The 20,519-nt window shown below is 42.8% G+C and overlaps 1 protein-coding gene across 13 annotated transcripts in view; it reads right to left on the bottom strand.

The window, feature by feature from the left end:
- Positions 1 to 1,017: 1,017 nt before the first annotated feature.
- The window catches only part of NEU2 (neuraminidase 2), a 35,685-nt gene continuing 16,183 nt past the window's right edge, over positions 1,018 to 20,519 (bottom strand). The window contains exons 1-5 of one of the 13 annotated variants that reach the window (XM_064721398.1): positions 9,428 to 9,513; positions 9,119 to 9,136; positions 7,435 to 7,565; positions 3,854 to 4,058; positions 1,032 to 2,133 (exon numbers count right to left, since the gene is read on the bottom strand). In XM_064721398.1, the coding sequence (XP_064577468.1) occupies positions 1,195 to 2,133; positions 3,854 to 4,058; positions 7,435 to 7,565; positions 9,119 to 9,136; positions 9,428 to 9,433 (1,299 nt within the window). In that variant the 5' untranslated portion in view covers positions 9,434 to 9,513 and the 3' untranslated portion in view covers positions 1,032 to 1,194. Of the gene's footprint in view, positions 2,134 to 3,853; positions 4,059 to 7,434; positions 7,566 to 8,255; positions 8,385 to 9,118; positions 9,289 to 9,427; positions 9,514 to 10,362; positions 10,373 to 17,424; positions 17,473 to 20,519 lie in introns of those variants that run through there. The other 12 variants (XM_064721403.1, XM_064721405.1, XM_064721408.1 and 9 more) reach the window with 12 other exon arrangements.

Here is a 20,519-nt window from a genome sequence, read left to right as displayed (position 1 = left end):
TCAGGAATCTGCTGAAAATCTGTCTGCATTGGAAGGCCTTCCAGCTTAAGTTTTATGTTTCTCTGGCCTTGGTCAGTTCTCCTTCCTCTGGCACTGGTGCTTTTTTGCTGAAAGTGAGGCAGTGATATTTGTTTGACATAGTGCCTCATATGCCAGTAATACTCTGTAATAACAAGACATAGTGTTGTCAACAATAAGAGTAGTTGCTATGTGGATCATAGCTCAGCAGTTGTGTTAGATAGACCAGCAAACACTTCCCCTCTTGACTCTAAATTGGGAGCTCCCTCTGCAGACCTGTCCTGATCCTGCAGTTTCCATATAGGCAAAAAGCCATTTTTGCCACTTGCTCTGTCCCCCAGTGTAGAAGGGTCCTGGTGTCCTCATTGACCCCTAGTAAGACTGCTCAGGGACAGGGAGCAGCCAGAGCACACAAGGCTGTGGTTTTCTTACACATGGGAAACTGCACCTTCTCAATGCAGTGTAAGCAAAAGGGCGAGAAAGCAAGAAAACACAGCATGGGAAGTAAGGAGAAGGTTAAGTTAGGCAGAAGCCTCTGGGATGCCTGGGAACTCAACAAGGCAGCCCCAAAAACACTGAAGAAGTTGGCATGGAATATCCCAAGAGCAAGGCATCACACGGCCTTGCTGAAATAAGGAGACAGAAAACCCTGGAAATCACAGGTGCCTGCATTCCTACACTGGCTGCAAGAAACAGTGCTCCTTACCAGAGCCAAAGCAGCTTCCTGAAGAAGAAGACAGCAGATATAGGGTAGTAAGCCCAGTGCCCTCTCTAGAAGTTTCTCCACAACTTACTAAATACCACTCAGCACAACCCTGCTGCCATTTGTTCCCTTGCAGTCCCTGCACTGTCAGCACACATGTCCATGATGAAGTCTGTCAGAGACCTCAAGGTGAGAAGCCCTATACAAAGGTCACACTTGTTTTCAGCACATGATGCATAAAAAAGCAGCCAAAGAGAAAGGCAAAAAGGGAGAACAGGCAACAAAAAACAAAAACAAATGTGCAAAGTTGTGGTATGTTTAATGGACTTCACAATCTACAGACAGAACAAGCCAACACCAAAGTATGTGTGCAGCAGGAGTAAAAAAACCCTTTTGCTGAGGGATGACAAATGATAGTAAAAAGCATCAGCAAAGATGGTTTTCAGAGGGATGCTGATGGAAAGGCTTGGGACTCAGTGTTCTGAGGAAAAGGCCTGCTTCAGAGTGAACATGACAAAAATCATCTCTTCACATTGTCTGTGGGTCCCATATTCAAAGAGGCAGGAGAACAAAGGTGAGCCATCAGGCCCAACTCCCATGTACTGCAGATCCGAATAAGCACACAGGCCCTTGAAGAGTATGCTGGGTTTTGTCCAGTGTGCTGGATTTAAAGGGCTTTTGTTGAGATAAATTCCTAAATCTTTTCGACCTCTTGGGTCTGTAGGATGAGCATAGAGTAACCAACTATCTTGACATCTGGCATCTGGGGGAGGTGGAAAGGCAGTAACACTCCCATGGCATCCTGAGGGAGGTTCTATTAGCATTTCAACTCGCTGGCCTCCCTCAAAGTCCAGCCCATGGTTGTAGCTGACAGCCTGGATCCTGGCTCCCCTGTTGCTTCTTGCATTGCAGTAAAGGACCTTCCTGCCACAGGTATGCACCTCTGCTACCTGGCACTCCACTGCACTCTCCTCCCCCACAAAGTTCCCCTTCTGCCATGTTGCCCCATGGTCAGAGCTGATGAAGCAGAAGGCATGAGGGGTGGGGTGTTGCTTGGGGTCCAAGATACGATAGGCATAGGCAGGAATCACAAGGCTCCGGGCCTCATCGAGCAACTGCAATCCATGACCTGGCCCCACCGCAAAGGTGGCCCAGTTCTTGTACTCATTCCTAATGGTCCTGTCGGTGACATCCTGGGCAGCGCTCCAGGTGCGTCCTTGGTCCATGCTAGTGACATAGCAGAGACGTACCAGGTTGATCTTTGTCCTCAGCTGGTGCTGCTCAGAGATCTTTCCTGGGACAGCTATGAAGAACAAGATGAGTTTTCCTGAGACTTCATCATATACCGGGCAGGGGTTCATAGATCGGTGGCCTTCAAGCTTTGCACTGACAAGGGTCTCCATCCTTTTCCACTGCCACAGTCCATGGGAAGGGAGACAAGAATGGAACACACTGTTACAAAGAGACCCACATTATAGTGCAAGGATGTCTGGATAAAAGCTACAGAAGAGTATGGGAAGAACAGAAGCAGGATAATGGATAGAGCAAGAAATGGGAAAACAATAATCTGGCATCGTCAAAGGAAAGTGAAAATTATTTTGATGACACAAAGCATGTACACTTCACCAAGCATGTGGGTTATGTCCTTTTCAATTACTGCTCCCTGAGGAACTGATAGTTCCATATCTCAATGCGGCTGGTGGCTGATGACATCCTTTAAAAAGCTACAGTGGCTGAATTTTCAGAAATCCTCACAAATATATATATATATATATATATATATGGCACAGACATGCCCAGTGGTCAAACTGTGCTAGTACAGACACTGTGCTGTATCCATGTTTTTTAGGAAGTCACAGAGAAACCCAAGCCCTTTTCAAGCATCCTGGATGATGACAAATCCCTGCTCATTCAGGCTCCTGTTCCTCCACTTTGATGTGAATGTATGTCAATGGGCAACCCAGCCTACACTGAAGCACCTTGCAAGGGCTGATTACATGATTCTGGTGTGGAGATTTGGACCCTGAGCTGACTCAGAAAATAGGTCATAGAGCTGGTATAACTACCCAGCAAGCCCTGTTTTCTTCAAATGAATAGCACATAACGCAATCATCTTTCTAACACTAGCATTACAATTAGAAAACTATGACTACATCATGTTATTGGCTTGGTAAGCAAAGCAGTAGTTTTCAGTAAGATTATATTAATTAACTTTTCTGCCCTGATTTGCTGATTAGCCTTTTTGTTCATATCTGATCTGTTTCTATCCAACTAATATTAACTTTTATTGAAAACTTAGTACTTCCATTTTAAAAAAATTCATGTGAACACAAATTACTAAGTTTATGACCAACTGAACCCCACCAACTGAATCACAGGGACTTACACAAGATGTTACCTGAATGGTATGACACTGCAGGTGGGCTCAGAGGCTGCTTCTGCTAGGCAGACTCCAGCTCTTAAGAGCCTATAATCTAAGGCAACCAACGAAGGTTTGGAATAAAAAAATATAATTACTTTTTTTTCCCCAAGAAATTCATGCCTTTGCATATGCAAAAAAATTATTATAAATAGAGTTTCCACCACCCCCAGCCAGCCGGCAGCATAACTGTTAATAATAACTGGTAGGTTAATAAGGTAGCTAATTCACTGGCACCAGCAAACCAGACACTATTTTTTGCATGGAGAGACTAACTAGTCTCAATTGTTTTTTAAACCAGAAATCAGTCCTAAAATGATGAATTAAAAAAAATAAAAAAAAAAGAATAGTCACTGATGGCTAATTTACTTCTCCCCATCGTTGTGGCATTTCTTCCTCTTCCTTGAGGCATTTCTGCCTCTCCACCACATTTTTCCTGCTACAACAGAACTTTTGTCCCATCTCTGTATCTGCATCCCCAGCTGTGCAATGACGGGTTAAAGCCACCTCTAAAATATCTACTCCATTTTAGTCCCCCCAACAGCTGCCCATAGGGTTGAATCCCAGCAGTGATAACTAGAAATGCATTATTTATAGGCAGATTTGTCTCCTGTACCTGGGGAGGAGAAGCTGCCCTGTCCCTACATTCCACTCAGTGGGGGCAGGTGGGCAGAGCAGGGGGCAGTGTCCCCCGCTTCTCCCTGCGCTGGTACCTGAACGTGCTGCGTGGCTGGGTCATACACGCCCCTGCGCATGACTATCAGCTTGGCATGTTCATCCACCAGGTCCTCTCGCTCCTCAGCAAAGGCCAGGATGATGCTGAAGCGCGGCAGGTAGAGCAGGGCTGGAATTCGATAGCTCCAGGTACCGTTCCGGAATAATGCCTCTTGCTGCAGTACAGGGAACGCAGCCATCGTGCTGGGGGAAGAGACAAAGCACACTGCATTTTGACCCAGCAAAGTGTCATGGGGCAGATTCCACTGCTTTTTGCTCTCTCTGCTCAGTGGGACCTGTCAGGCATTGAAGCATAGTTTCAGCTTTGTATTTTCCTTCTGCTTTTCCAAAGAGAACCTGTGCATAGCATAGTAGCTGGAACTCAGGCCAAACTTACCCCAGGAACAACCGGGTTGGTCTGACTGGAGTGTCACAAGGTAAGTACACCAAATACAGTTAATTAAAAAGCTGTGCTTTGTTTTGTCTTTTTAATTAAATGCACAAGCTGGGATTTTTTTGTTTGTTTGTTTTGTTTACTCTAATTCAGAAGACTGTTGATAATAAGACATTGTAGTAGTTTCCCTCAGAAGACCATTAATTTCTCTGTTGAGGTTGTATCCAAAACTTGGCACAGAACTTCTGCTTTGCCAAATATGAGTTTAAAATCCCATATAAATTACACACTGAGGCAATCCTTGGCCCCAGGTGTGTCCCAGTTTGAGGATGGCAAGCACTGAGCATGAATAAGGAAAGGAAAGGAACACCCCACCTTCCATAAGATCAAAAAGCAGTCAATGGTGTCACATCACTTGGGATGTGACCAGGCAGAAACCTTGTCCTCTTTACAATGATTTAATAGCAATGTTATGAAGGAAAGCAAACATGAGGGACAATTTAAGGAAGCTGCCTCTGTGTAACTGGTCTGTGCTATGCCCCCACATATCCTCTCTTCCCCTCCTCAGACCTACTTGGCCCTCTGTCCTCTTGCGCCAGTGAGCCAACTCACCCCTGTACAAAAGCCAGTAGATTAAGGGAATTGTGTCTTAGCAAATGGAGAAAAAATAAGAAAGAAAAAAAGAGAAAAATATAAAACGAAAAAAAAATTCTCACATGATGTACCAGAAACTGAAGGCTTGGATATTCCCTGCTCAGCAGAGAAGGTGGGGAAGCAAAAAAAGAAAAAAAAATATTAAAAAATCAAGCCTTAGATCTCTGACGCATTGAGTGGGTAGGATGGCAGGAAGAAGATGACAATACACTATGAGTAAGAAATTCAAATGCCTCCTACCTCACTGAGGCAAGACTTGCTGCCCTTTTCGTTGAGGATTCTCCTATTTACCTAAATCTTAGAAAGTGCTGTAACAACTACTGGACATGGATGAGCTCCTGATGTTCTTGAAGGCTGCCTTGATAATTCAGGACCAGATGTTGAGGCAGCTTCAGAGTGCTTGTACCTACCTGAAGAATAGTTTGCACTCTTCCATCTTTTAGAAGATTATATTAGCCAGCCTAACTAACATAGACTTGGTCAATTTTTTTTCAGTGTTTATTTATGAGTTAGGAAAACAAATGAACTGAATTTATCCTCCAGACAAGTCTGAAGCACAAGGTGAGCTACCTCACAGGACCATATATTCCACTCTATCCAGATCCATAGCTACGCAGCAAGTGTTCAAATATTCCTTCCTTCCACCTTCCAGGTGCTATAAATATCAGTCAGATTTTTGAACTCACAGCACTTCTCAGAAGGGTCTGAACTGCACTGCTCCAGCTAAAGCCAGCTGTACAGTTCACAGCAAGCCCCAGCTCCACTGCCATTCTGATCCAAAGGCACTGGAAAGGGAAGTCAATCTCCCAGGAGCAGCTGCTCCCTCCTCACTGTCACAGAAGATAAAGCAGCGTGAGGAAAGGCAGCAGCACTGCTACCATACAGACTGTTACCAGAACTGGATCACAGCTATCCATGCAATAACATGAAGGAAATAGGAAGACCTTCCTAGAACAAATAACTGTGCTGTTTGCTACTTACCAGCATGGATATGGCTATTTATGGCTCCTGAAAGAGAAACTCACCAGTGTGCTTCCAGACTATTTAAAGGGAGATTATTTAAAGGGAGATTAGTCAGCCTGTCTAGTGCAGCACAGGTTCCCTAGTGTTCCTGCTCATAATGCCATCCTGATCTTGCAGTCCTGCTTCAGAGCAGGGCAACAGGGAAGGAAAAGAAAGGGAAAAAAATAAGAAGAAGAAAAAGAGAGAGAGACAGAGAGATCTGGGCTGGTCTGTGAATCCCTTGATGGAAAGCCAAGAGACTGCTGCCACAGGAGGCCATGCTGCAGCCTGCTGCACACGAGTCCCTCCTGTCTGAGCCTGTCACCTGCACACAGCTCTGCCCACACTCTCAGCCCCCCTGTGACATGCTCACTGTGAGTGTCACAACATCTTCCACTTACTGCCAAATGGGGATTGAGGAAATAGCTGAACTGGGAATAGCTGCCATAGAAACAAGCCTGAGGTTCCTGGACACAGCAACTATAATCAAGGAAAATACTGGAATCAAGTGACATTTCCATCTATCCAGAGACTAAATAGAGATACGTGTGAGTGTGTGTGTATATACACTTGTACATACACTCCCTACACACAGTGTGGGTATTATGGCTGTATGCATATATACACAGGCTATGCATCCATCTGCAGAGAAACTTTTCCATCCTTTTTTAAACACACAAAGTCAGTATTCAGCTTTTTCTATGTTCTCCCTTGTGGATTTTCATGCAGAGATTGAGTCATAACAGTGTGAGTTTCACACAGAATCAAAAATGAAGCATCTTTAAATAAGTTTTAAATTCATAATATATATATATTAAAAGAAAGTAAAATAGTGCTGCTTTAATTACTTGTCCAGCCAACTGAAAGGAATTGATTTTTCTTTTGACCCCAACCTGTATCCAAAGGCAGGCCCACCAACTAGACCCTTCGGAATAAAAAAGAAGCAAAATTGGCAAATCATTGGCTGGACAGCCATACAAAGAGTGTTTCAATGCTCATATTCCAGGACTGCTGGAATTCAAATCACACATGCTAGTCCTTCCAATGCTACATTTCCAGGGGATGTGTGTGTCCATGATGCTACTTGGTTCCTAAATTTCACTGAAATAGCACTGGCTGGCCAGCAAGGAAGAAAACAGTGTTGCAGCCAGCACACCCCAAGGATATGGGCAAGACAAATATCACAGCACTATCTTAAAATACTAAGAGCTAAACTAGAATACAAAGGCCTGAAACAGAAGCAGGAGACTGGAGAGCTGTACACATGAACACAAAAATTGCTCAGACCAGTATCAACTCAACAACCTTGGAGACAGAGTTAACTGTACTTTCCTGAACTATGGGAGTAAGAAAGGGGAACTGGATGTAGTAATTTTTTTTCTTAAGAGAAAATAACATATCTGGTCACTTCTATCTGGATGACAGAGATGCTAGTGAGGAAAAGGGAAATTTATCATGTACCCATTAAGCCAATATCCCCTACTGCGTTCTGGTTTTTACTGGAGTCTTTAATTTATTTTCCACACTTACCCTTGCAAAGTGTCGTGTTCAAGGAGGCTGATGTTTACCTGCAATTCCTCTCCAAGGCACGAGTGAAGCTGCACTGAGATCCCATACTTCACCTCTGGGCAGGACTGGGCAGACAGGGAAAGATGAGCCCACTGCAAACAGTAAGAGGAGAGGGAGTTAAACTGGAGGAAGCCATTACTCATCATTTGCAAGTTACGCAGCTGTAATGATTTCCAAAGCAGAGACTGTTTCCAGCACACCAGAAGAGTCAAAAGAAATAACAGTTGTCAACAAGTGAATCCATGATGGATTTAGTCCCTGGAAAGAGTCCAAGTGGCAGAAAGGAGAGGTGCTGGTAGACACCAGGAGAGTGTACTTGTTCCTTCCACTTTTGTCCTTCAAGGCAGCTCACACGGATGAGCAGGATGAGCCATTGCATGTTTATTTGCTTTAATCCTCTCCAAGAAAAGTGAGTAAAAAGCATAACATTTCCACTGGCCTCAGCTTCTGTAAAAACCTGTTCTGAACATGATCAGAAGCAAGCTGAAATGACAGCATGTCTTTAAAACAAACCAACAAAAATAAGGTAATATGCTTAACTCGATCCCTTGGTCCCTGTCAGAGAGCTCTACACTCTGTGGAGCAGGTAGCTTGCTCTTGAATGATTTCAGATAGGTCCCAAAAGAACTATCCAACTCATTAAGGGAGAGTCTGGAGAAAAAAACACAATCAAAAAACCCAGACAGAGTTAAATATAAAACCCAACTAAAATTCTGCTTTTCAAGGCAAGCGCAAGAACCCAGGACTGCTCATTTTCTACTCAGCACCAGACCTGGACTTACAGTGCTTTCCAAATGTATTAAGTCAATGAAGCATTGTGCCAAAACACACTCCTTGTCTCACTTGAAGAGAAATCAGACATTTCCCTTGGGATATTGCATAGAGGGGTCCCAGAAGTAGTCACATTCCAAATCCAGTTGTATAGGGTTAAGAAATAGAAGCCCCAGTTTGTTTCTAGAATAATTGCTGCACAGCACACTCCTGTGTGGAAGCTTTCCTCCCTCCTAAGCAGCACAGCTGTGCCTGTTTCTGCCAAAGCCCAGCATCAGAGCGCTCCATCTCCAGCCTGCTTATGCCCTTAGACCAGACCCTACAGTAAATCTAGGCTATGGAATTTCTTAACAAGCCAAGCAACACACATTTATTTAGTCTACTAAATCACCCTCAATGCAAAGTCAGAAAGATGTTATCAGCAAAAACCATCAAACAATAAACCTTAAAACAAACCTTAACATTCAGAATTCAAAACTGAAAAAGACAAAAAACTGGAATTACTTTAATCCAGCAGCTAATTGAACTAAACTTTTTAACCACACTAGAAACAGAAAGTTTCTCTTGTGGCAAAAATGTCATACCACATTTACAAGGGGATTTTCCATCACCCCAGTACATGCTTTCCTAAACAATCAGTCAGGGTCTGCTTTCAAACTGTTGTGGCTCAGCTTGGCAGTAGCTCCTGCACCTTAAAGTGGAGGTTTTCTTAGCAGGAGAGAGGAATTACATGGAGCAGCAGTACTTTTCTTAAAATATATTTGGTGGAGGAATGCACAAACTGCATTCCTAGTTGAATCTACAAAACCTTTTTAGTTCCTAGCAATGTCCACAGTTATGAAAATAAAAAAAGGAAAAGGAAAAGAAAAAATACCTTTTTACTCTGTGTCTTCTGGAAGTAAGGTCAAAAGGCAAAAAACAACAGAACCAAAAACCATGGATTAGACAAAAGGGAGGCTCACCACACTCTTACCAAGCAATCTCCAACCCGCAAAATTATTTATGTTGGCAGCAATGTCAGCTGTCTTGGATCCCCAGAAAAAGCTATCAGCTGGCATATAAACACAAGCTTACATTTAAATAGCAAACCTGTTTTGCATATAAGGGGTGGTTCCATGGGAGCCAGACAAACAATAGGGAAAGACTTCTACATTACCATAGTAATTAAGCAGCATGTTTCTACCTGCATGGGTTGCTGCACTGTGGCACAGCTGTTGGTTCTATACAGTTCAGCATGCTGTCTTATTTCTTGGTCCTCTATTCCCCTGGTGCTGAGGAAGGCAAAATTCCTCTGGTTGCAGCATGTGGACTCCCAGTGCTTTCCCTCAGAGTACTGAGCTCTGGAAAAGTTTGCCTAAAGAACCCATAAAATTGTTATAACCAACAGGTGATGGTGCTGTGATAATCTAACATTCTGTCTCCACACACCAATCCATCAACATGTTCTTTCTGGATAAGAAATGGGTTAACAATAGGAGTGGCCAGGCAGGAATGCAGGAATGATACCTACATGCTGATGCATTCAGGGGCAGCTCCCAGAGCCTCTGTGGAAGTGTTTCAAGGCCAAACTATCCCAGCTCCTGCAGTCAAGGAGCTACTGGGGGGAACCGAGCACAGGGAGAAGAGTACAAGCCTAATGTCACACCTGAGGAAGAAAGAGATGGAAGTGTCCCTTCTCCCAGCCGTGCCCTGGCTGGCTGAGAGGCAGCACCTGCAGATGCTGCAAGTACCCAAGCAAATAATTTCACAACTACATTGTGCTACTGCTGTCAAAAATGACAGCAGTAATCCCATTTCCTATCCCTTTTCTTGCTGCATCCCTTGCTTTCCTCTCTTCTCTATTGAGCTTCCATTGCTGCCATTAACACTTCTTGTCTTTGAAGGGATCTGAAAGAATGAGAATAACAATCCTGTGAAGAGATCTTGCTAGTCCTGGAAAAAGTCTCCTCATTTCATGGCAGTTGTGGTTGATCTGGGCAAGCCAAATAGGAAGATGCAAAGGTGTGGATTTGCAACCAATCAGCTGAGCAACCAAATTAAGGTCATGCTTCTATATTACTCTGTTTCTCTTGAGCAACCCTGTATCCTTTCCTGTGCCAGCAAGAATCCTCATCTTACCTTGGCAAGCCATCAGAGGATATGAGACTGGCGGAAAATTAATCCAGAGGGAAAAAAAAAAAAAAGTGAACTGTTTCTGCTGGGTCATTGTCCTGGATTGCATCAGCAAGAGTCCATCAAGCAGCAGAATCTGCAGTTGGAGCAGGAGCATGAAGCTGCTGACAGGAGGAGCAAACACACGACCCAGACTAGCACTTAGTCATTGGATCTAATTCGCTGCACGGTGAAACCACACCCCGTGTTTACGAACCTTGCCTAACTGGGCAGGTAAAGCACGGCCTTAATTGGGGCACAAAAGAGAAGACTGAAGGCATTTGTGTCTTACTGCATTACCTGGAATCAAACAATAGTGTGAGGAAAAGTCCCTCCAGAGACAATATCATTGACATCCACCAGATACTAACTTTTAACAGTGACTCCTGGAGAAAATCCAGAGTCAATAAAGTGGCAGCAATTAATGGAGGACAAAAGACATTGAAGAGGCTGCTAAGGTGCAGTCTGCCTGAAAGCAAGACATGAATGATTGCTTTATGGATTTCTTCCCCTTTTTTCTTCTCCCTGGCTAGCAGCAGTGTTATTCAGGTGATTTTCTGAGTCACACACTTGGTTTTGCAGCCAGACAACTCATAAATACTCATTTGTTAAACAGAAATCACCTTTCCCAGCTGCAGCTTAAAACTGGTTGTCCATCTCTTCTGAGTGTCAGTCACAAGTGTGGCTTGGTGTGGTGGCAATGGTGGCAGCCTGCATATGGCAGAGCAGCTCTGCCTCTGGCCACCTCCCACCTCCCCTCATCAGCTCATCCTCTCTAAGTAAGATTCCACACATTCCCCTGCAGCCAGCTGAGATTCCCTGCCTTTGACCCACTCCCCAGGACCAGTCAGTATCAGACATGGCTGTGCAGAAGCTAACAGCTTAGGAAGGCTAAATCTACACCTAAAATGAAGGATGTGCTGCTTAGTCCTGCTATGAGGTTAAAATTAGGCAATCTCAGTGCCTGTGCAGGACAGTCTCACAATCAACATGCGGGCACCCCACACTGCTTCCCTGCAGCCACCAACACCACTGCCAGCATCCAGGCTCCAGCACTGCTCTTCAGCCTCCAGCCCACAGCACAAACCTCTATTTGTAAAACCCCAGCCTTCTGATAAAAGAAAAAGTGCTTTTCCCAAACAACATGTTGTTCTGAAACTATTTTACAAAACTGCTCTTTAGTAACTATCAAAAATGGATGTCCCACTGTTGACATGCACAGCCTGATCTTTCCTCTTTCCTTTCAGTGTAAATCAAAATCAGTGTCACCACTGAAGTTTAAAACAGGTTTAGGTCTGAGGAAGATCAAAATCTTCACTTCTATTGTTCCATGCTTACTTCATTGCCCTTATATCTGATTGTTGTAATGAAAACGTTTTTAAAAAGGTTAAAAAATGCAAATGGGGTGTGTGGGTGCATTAATAAGAGGATATAAAAATAATGCAGAAGATAATATAATGACAGAATCCTGAACAATGGAGCATTTGAATTCGGAGGACCGTGTTCAGTTTTGGGTGTCACCTCTTAGGAAAGATACGGCAATAACTGCAAATGGAGGCTGAGGAAGAGAATTCAGAAGCTAATGCTCATGAGCATATGTGAAAAGAAATTAGCAGGAAAACAAGAAACGGTACATCTAGTGAGTGACATGCAGTCCATTAAAAATTGCCAATGTATATTTCCCTTGCAAAATGCTCAAACCTGATTCCATTGATTCCCAACATCATTAGAAAGGCAAGACTGGCTCAGGTAATTCAGTGGTTTTGCTATGCTATACAGTGTAGCTGCTGTTGTCAGGCAGCTGTAGTTCAAGTCAAGAGGTCTGTGGGGTCAGATCATGTGAAGCAGCAATTACACAGTACTGCAAATTTTAAGTTAAAACATTATGTGCTGCCTTCCAGGCATTGGGGAACATGGTATCCTTGGTGCAGAAGATAAATCCTACAGACCTGGGCTTTGACTAAGTCTGTTCTGTCCAGGAAGGAAAAAAAAAAGACAAGAAAAAGCCAAAGTAATAATAATAATTATGAATGTAAGAAGGAAATGCTAAGGGAGAACTCTTTGGGAAATATGGTCCCTTGGATGAGAAAACATCCACTGTTTTCTTTTAATACCAATTCTAGCTAGGGAAAAGAGCCTCTGAGCACATTTGAGACGAGCACCTCACTATCCTTATCAACTGTAGGTACAACAGGCATGAGGATCTGGTACTTTTTGGGTTTGCACTCCTTCACACTCCACTGACTCCACTTATATTACTTTTGATTTCCAACAGCACAGAATTTTCCAAGCACAGAATCCTGCTGCTGATGCCTCTCTCACAGTAAATACAATTTATTTCCTCACCCTGTGAAAAAAAAATGGACAAAATAAAAGAAATATTCCCTTAACTCAAAGGGCATTGCTCCATAGCAGACCTGTAAGCCTTCTGGCACTCCATGGTGAGTCATAGGTTTGTCACAGGGAAGCTTCCTCACCCTGTGTGAGACAACACCCAAAAAACAGCCTGCCTATTATACACATTACACCATTTCTCCATTTACTTTGCCCATTTGGAAGAAAAAAGAAAATACACTTTATTTTCGTTAACAAAATGAATGGCATGATCTATGAGAAGCAAAGGAAGAGAGGTGGTGGTGAGGTTTGAATACAAAAAGAGGATTGTAGAAGCAGGATTTATTTAGCCTTCCAAAAAACACTGAGGAGGAGTCACTGCAGGAATTTAATGACTGGAAAATGCAATAAAACTGTAGTTCCTTGCTTCGTGTACTCTGCAGTGCTTGGACACTCAGATAAGCAAGTCTGAAGCACAAGTCTAGCTAGATTCACCCTAGGCAACTCTTGAAACAGAGAGGAGCCCAAATTCCACTGCATCCTTCATTCCTGAGTCCTGCCAGCTCTCAGACCAGGAGTGCACAGGCCTGATGGTGACCTTGATTAATCATTACAGGAGGAATTGCTGGTAGCCCTCTATGCCAGGACAAACCTTCAGCTGGTATAAAGGGACATTGACACTGGTGACCATGAATCTATTATGTCTGAGCTCAGATTAACCCAAGTTTAACTCAGTGAAATCTTCCATGGAGTAGGCTGGGCATACAGCTGCATTTTAAAAAGAGTAATGTTGTGACCAATTAAAATATTTGCAAACAAACAAGACAGTTAGCAAGGTCAGTGAACTTCAAAATGAAAATAAAAACCAAGGGAAAGATTAGCATCAAATTCAGCAGGCTATGTGATGCTTTTTCTAAGTGTCAATCCAAATGAAGTCTTAAAAATACGGAGTGCGTTATCCAAGGATGAGGGAAAAAATCTCTCCTAGGAATAGCACTGATCTAAGCAATCACTAATATTTGTCATCCTTTGAAGCACCAGGCCTAAGTTGCCCCCAGAAGAGGGACATTCAAATCACAGCAAGCAAGTAGCCTGGTAATAAGAAATTATTTCAAGAGGGAAAATTATCACAAGCATTTGAATTGATCCAAAAGGCCGTAAAATAAAACCAGGCTGGCTCTGCTGTATCCACCCCAGTGCCCAGGTATGTGAACACACATGAAATTAAGAAATGGCAATCTAAAAATAGTCATAAACATGTAGGTCTTTTCATCTCAAATGGCTGTAAATAATGTAAAGCAAGAGCAGTTTCTCATCCAGTGGGCCTGAAAAATGGAAGCAAATACTGTTTACTGTTTCCACTTGAGTTTGCAGATTGGACCGAAGTTTCGCCCAGTTGTTAAAGATTTATACGGGAGGTTTAACAATCCCCTGTCATTAAGCCTTGGCACAAGCAGTGCAAAGGACGTTCAGGGCATATTTGTACTAACTTATCTGGGTAAAGAGAAAGCTGTTCCTTTACACTGTGTTTGCTGTGACTCTGGAAACTGAGCAAACAAAATCTGAGGCACACTTTACTCTCAAGCAGAACTGACATGAAGGTACAAGGACTGAAGGACACCGAACTTGTGTAGGACATACCTGCCTCTGGATCCACAACTGAATTGCAAATCCCTAACAATCTGGGGGAGTTTAACTCAGACTTTTTGGAATACCTCATCCCGATGGCAAATGAGAGACCGGCTCAGCCCCTGAATGTCAGGTGAGTAAAATCCTGTTCTGGGGGAATGCTGGAAGAGGAACTGCCCGAGGAAGAAACCTCAGGCCACAAACAAAGGCACAAATCCAGTGCCCAAGAAAGAACTGAAGGAGTCCTGTGCAAGCCAGACAGAGCACAGTTATGACACTGTTGAAATACTGGCTGACAGAGAGGAGAGGCACCACTGGCACAACCTGGTAGGCATAAAATCCACCACCCACAGGGAGGAAGCCTAGTCAGAGGGGAGACCCAGACTGCACAGAATGGCATTAATATGACCACCTGAACAGCAAACCCAAACCAAACCAAGCTGTGTGTCTTTTTCCAGGGGCAGCACAAGTTGTGATTTTTCCTGTCAAATGGTTTATGTGTGATCTTGCTTTAAAAGATATATATAAATAAAGACAGGAAATATGAAAAACAGCCTGTTTTCCTCTTACCTCCAGGCTGATCCTTCCCCTGAGCCAATTTTTCCTTTCACTCTCAGGAGGCCAATTGCTGTGAATCCAGTGTAGCTGTGAACTCTCTCCCAGCAATTATGTGTATTTTTAAATGCACAAAAGTAAACAAGGACTCAAATTTTATAAGAACAAGCTAGCTCTTCTGATCTTAAACTATCAACAGATTTGACCATTATAGGGGAGCTGTCACTTCCAGACCTAGCTGGAAGTAGGAAATTGCACTAAAATAATGAAAGCTATTTGGAATATTTTGCTGAACCTGCAAGAAGTACTAATTGGCTGGCATCCATTTTATGAGACAGACAGGTATTTTATTCAGGGCTGATTTTCTACAGTTACAAATTGGGACTGTTAACTTGAAACTTCTTTAAGAAAAACTCTAAATACAGGAGTATGTATGAAACACCATACTAACTGCCAGACAAGAAGAACCCAAAGAACCCATTGTCCCACACTGCTATATTTTGCCCAGGACATTTGCAAGACAATGTAAAATGCTTTAACAATATAATTACCCTCATCTGTCCCTGAGTATGTGGCCAGTGCCTGGGGATTTCACTCAGCTTTTCCTTTTGAAAGTAGCTTGTTCTGTGATTTCTATAGGCAATTATAATTTTTCCCCCAATAGTTACTGGATGAAATAATACATGTTTCCAAGCAGCACCCCATGGAAACTGCTCCATCATATCTAAAATAAGGAAAATTGACAAGACTCAGTAACAGCCTGGAACAATCTGGAAGTCTCATCTCCCTCTTGCCTTCTCTTTCCTATGTGAAATCATCTTGGAAACAGATGTCCATGATAAAACAGGTCAAGCAGGTTACTCAATCTGCAAAATTTGGACTTTGCTGTTCCAAAAGGGAGCAATTCCTAAAACAAGAACCTTTTTTAGGAGCAGTTGCAGTCAGCTCAAATAAAACTTAAAAGAACAGCAGGGCCACTGAGGAGCTAGAAATCTAGACAAGATTCTTGCTTTTCACTTGGGGACTGAAATGTAGAAAACATGAAATGAAAAAAAACCAAAACCAAGAGAATTTTCAAACTAGTTCATTTTTTCCTTTAATTACATTATGTTTCAGAGTTCTTTTGAGCACATCAGGTTATCTCATGTCGTGCTCTTGCACTTACATTGAGTTCTTGCTTAAGTAACTCAGAAGAAAAAAGATTGCAGAAAAATGCAGGAGTATTCACAAACTGTAATGTACTGCTCCCAGTCCAGAGATGGGGAACTGACATGCTCAAGACTGCCCAGGAAACTGCAGTAGAGCTAAGAAATTACATCTACTCTCCCAGAACCCCATCCTGTGCCACAGCCATGAGATTAACTACCCTCATCCCAGCCTTCTTCTTTCTGTGCTTAAAAGCTGGGAATGGAGAGGAGGGTAACACCTGCTGTTAGAAGGAAAGATCCAGAAGGGAAAGTTTTGCCAACCTTTCCCAGCGCTTGGGTAAATTGGCATGGCACTAATGTGACAAGATGGAGACTCCCTGTGCATATACATGCAGCCAGAGCACTGCATGTGTCCCTCACTTTCTACAGTGCCATGCTGGCTGGTGCTGCAGCTGGCAAATTAGAGGCAAGTGGGGAAGGCTTGGGGTTGATTGCATAAGCTGGGAGAGAAGAGGCCGCTCTGTGTTGGGAGCTGCAGCCCAGCAAGCTTCTCTTCCCACCAGGGTCCAGAAACGGCCGTGCCGAAGGGAAGTTTGCATCAGTCAATGCTGTTTGCTGATGAGCTTCCAGAGTTGTGTACCAAGTGCTTTTCCTGAGTTACTAAAGACCCCTGCAGTCAGAGTAACAGGCTGTAAGAATAGAATCAGCTCATGTCACGTTTGAAATTAGCTGAAATTAGCTTGATGCAGTTGACAAGGAGAGTATGGCATAGCAGCACTCCAAACCTGCCTGGTTTCTCAAACTAGCAGAAACCAGCCTAACAGGATGCTGATGTCTTAGTGACTTCTGGCTCTCTTGTAGCTACACGTTTGCAAGCAGATCCACCAAACAGGCAAACCTTGGACCCTCCACCCAATAAACACCGAGGGAGGAAAAAGTGAGAACTCTGCTATTTCTTGATCAACAAAATTAGCCTTCTCTTTCCCTGCTTCTGTATGGAAGCTTTCAAATGAAAAACCCTGTGAATTCTTACCTTTCTGCAGTTCAAACAACCACCTGTGCTCATTTCTTCCATAACAAGTGTTTAATACACAACCAGAAAATCTAGAAATAGAAGTGGGCATCATTATATTTTTCCCCAAGAGCAGCATAGGTCTTGTCTGCCCAAGGGACACTTGGCCTGTCTGCTTACTAATGAGTCTGTCTTGAAAAGCTTCAACCAAGACATCTATTAATCCTCCTTTTACAATTGTCCTAGCATTACTAAACCTCTCTGCTTTCAGCAAGGCATTACACCCTGCATATTATTTCTCATACTATGTTTTTGACTAAATCATTTCATCAGAGAATAAAGCTTCCATACCTTAGTCCTTTAAGTTTTTTAAGTAAGCTCTGCATTGTATACACATTCCGTGGCTAGAAGGCTTCCCACAGTCCAAACAGAACAAACAAAAAGGAACAAGGACTCACAACTCCCACATGCAGTCCTGCAAAACAGAAGAGATCATCAGGCAGACTGCTGAGAGCCTTCCTGTGCACGCACTTGCAGAGTACATGGGTATCTCCGGCTTTGAGGCTACATCCTGCAATTTGCCCCTAAGCCCTGAGCTGATAATTTTGTAGTCCCCCCAGTCTAGGAGGTACAGGGATTTGATTTTTAATTATTCACTTACCTTCTTGAGATAAGCCTGGAAAACCTCATGAGTTTTCAATCACAGCTACTTTTAAAGTATTTCACTAGTATCTTCTCAGCATAGAAATAAGGAATGGGATGGCATCAATGGCAAGAACATTTCATACACAGCAGGAAGAAGGAAAAGGGGCTTCCTCTAGAGGCAGGAGTTTTTGTTAGTAGAGAGATATCAATGATGGCAGAAGAACAAGCATGAGGTTTATACATTTCACTTCTCAGGACTGTCTCAAAATCTTCAAGCAAAAGTGCATTTTCACCATTGCATGTGTAATAATTTAAGGAAAGGAACAGAAATAAGGTCATATTTTTGGTATATTAGTTTTATAATAAAAAGCATATATATAAATATAAATATAAGTATGTATATATAAAAATATATGTGTATATATATATATATAATGGGTTAATTTGCATGAAGTAGTGAAATAGTTCATGTTTCATGCAGAGGGAATTGTATGAAGGCACGTATCCTCTTCTGTCATGTGTCATAACATTTGTAGAACACACTTATTTGGTGGTCCTATGGACACGTGGCTTACCTTTATGCATAGAGCTACCCACAATGCCAGACTTCATTCCAGAAATATTTTTAGAGCTAGCAAGAACATCTGAGTAATTTTTAGCCACTTTAAATGTACTGGTTTCTCTCTCTATCCTCATTCACTTGGTCTTAGGGTTTCGAAAGCACATGGTTTGGAGGATTTATTATATGGGTCCAATGTATCTATTTTTAGTCTCTGAAGTGTATCTAAAACAGGTTCTCTGTAACATGTGCAAGACAAAAAGGGTTTTCTTGTCACAAAAGTGTAATGAACTATATAATTCTGTCTTGGTTTTGCTTGCTATAAATAAGGTACCAACACTGAATCATGGCAATAGAACCATTATGTTAGCTTCCTCAGCTGAAAGACTATCTCACAATTGGGCTGGTTGTATTTTGATTCTGTTAATGCTGTTTATAGAATTCAATCTTATTTACAAAATGAGCACAAAATATTTAATTTATTTGATATTCTATTTGTCAAAACTATTTGATATTCTTTCAGCCAGCATTCTCAAACTTATTGTCTAATTTTCTCTGGCTTCTGCTGCGAACCTCATTGGTCCATGTGTTACTCTCTGGTCAGTCTGTTCTCATGCTCCACCTGTTTGTCTCCACCTCTGTGCCTTAATCAAATAATACCTTGGCCTTGCACCTAAATAGTTGAAATTCCTTTGTCGTGTACGTTGCTCTGGACAGGGGCATGCACTTAACTGTCTTTTGCCACCATTTAATAGGAAGTGTCAGGATCGTAAACACTTCCAAGGATGGCGATCCCAACCAGGAACAATGAAAATATAAATATTTGTGTAGTCAGGCAGCTGAGGGCTGTGAGAGCTTTAGGGTAAGGTGTTACCACGCCCGTACATCCTTGTGCTGAAAGTCAGTCCCCCTGGAGCAGGGGTGGCTCAGCAGGACAAGTGAGAGCAGCACACTGACACTGACTCCAAGTCTTCACCTCAACCACCGATGAGGCCAAATGAATTCATAGCTGCATCTGCTGAGATCTAAATCTGCCAGAGCCTAGGGCTGAGTCTGTGGGTGTTACTATTCCCCTGACTCAGACAGAAATATCTCCCAGTGCAAATGCAGGCCTGAGCTTGGGCAGAGCCCCAGAGCCTCTGCCAGGGTCCTCTCGCATGTGGCACTCCTTGAGGGTTTGGCACCCGCATGAGCAAGAGCGGCTGTCGATGAGTAAGGGCTGCTGCTGGATTTTGGACTGTGATGCATTTCAGCAGAGCTGGGCTGGCCTCATTATCATGCACAGTGAAAGAGTTTATAGAGATGACATTCCACTTCAATTAAAACCATGTAAGATGGACAAAAGTCACTGCCTAACACATGAGCAGGGATGTAATAGGAGCCTGATGCTGGTGGGAGGCAGAGGTTTGGTTTTGGTTTGCACAAGACTTTAAGAAAAACATTTGAAAATGAAACCATTAAGATGCAGCTAAATTAGCATTTGCATGTACATTCAGACACTATTTAAAGAAGAAATATTAAAGGAGCCATGTTATTTGTAAGAGCTTGAAGTCAAAATTCTGTCCTAAAAGAGCTCTATCTGGTTCATCTGGATGAAAGGTGCATCCCTATATTCAACACATAAAACCTTCCAGATGAGTCATTAATAGGGCTTTTACACTTGAGATGACTTCAACATATAAAAAGGAAGAAAATATTATAAGATTTTCTGCCTTTCTACAGCACAAACATGCTACAGCCTAGACAGCAATTTCTGCATTGAGCCCCCAAACAAAATGATGTGGAACTAGACATCATTTACAGGGGCATCCAGCCATGGATGGATTTGAGCTGATGGCAAAACTAAAACAGCACTAGGTAACTCAGAGTAGGCGTTCACTGCCCTGTGTGATGAAAGCGCCCACCTGCATATTTTGAGTGGACACTCAGACACATCAATACTGTTGTCTTCATTCCTGGTGGTGGTAGGGACACAGTCAGACAAAGGGAATTCTTCTGTGACTGCATGTCCCTATATAGGCAAAGCATTCAGTCAAGTTGTAGTCATACCTGTTATTTTCTGCTTTGAAACATCCCTGTGTTACACAGCTGGAGATTTCTGTCTGTCTTCTGGTATTAATTAAGCAACCTTCATTACTCTTCCAGGCTGGGCAACAGTGTTGTTTAGTATCAGCAAATTGAGCAGTTTTAATTTCAAAATCCTTGTGTTTACTCCCTTATTACAGTACTTAACACTTTTCAG

This window comes from Zonotrichia leucophrys, chromosome 9, assembly GCF_028769735.1.
Source record: "Zonotrichia leucophrys gambelii isolate GWCS_2022_RI chromosome 9, RI_Zleu_2.0, whole genome shotgun sequence".
Lineage (NCBI taxonomy): Eukaryota > Metazoa > Chordata > Aves > Passeriformes > Passerellidae > Zonotrichia > Zonotrichia leucophrys.
The sequence above is the reverse complement of the archived record's forward strand: the minus strand, read 5'-3'. Positions and strand labels throughout refer to the sequence as shown.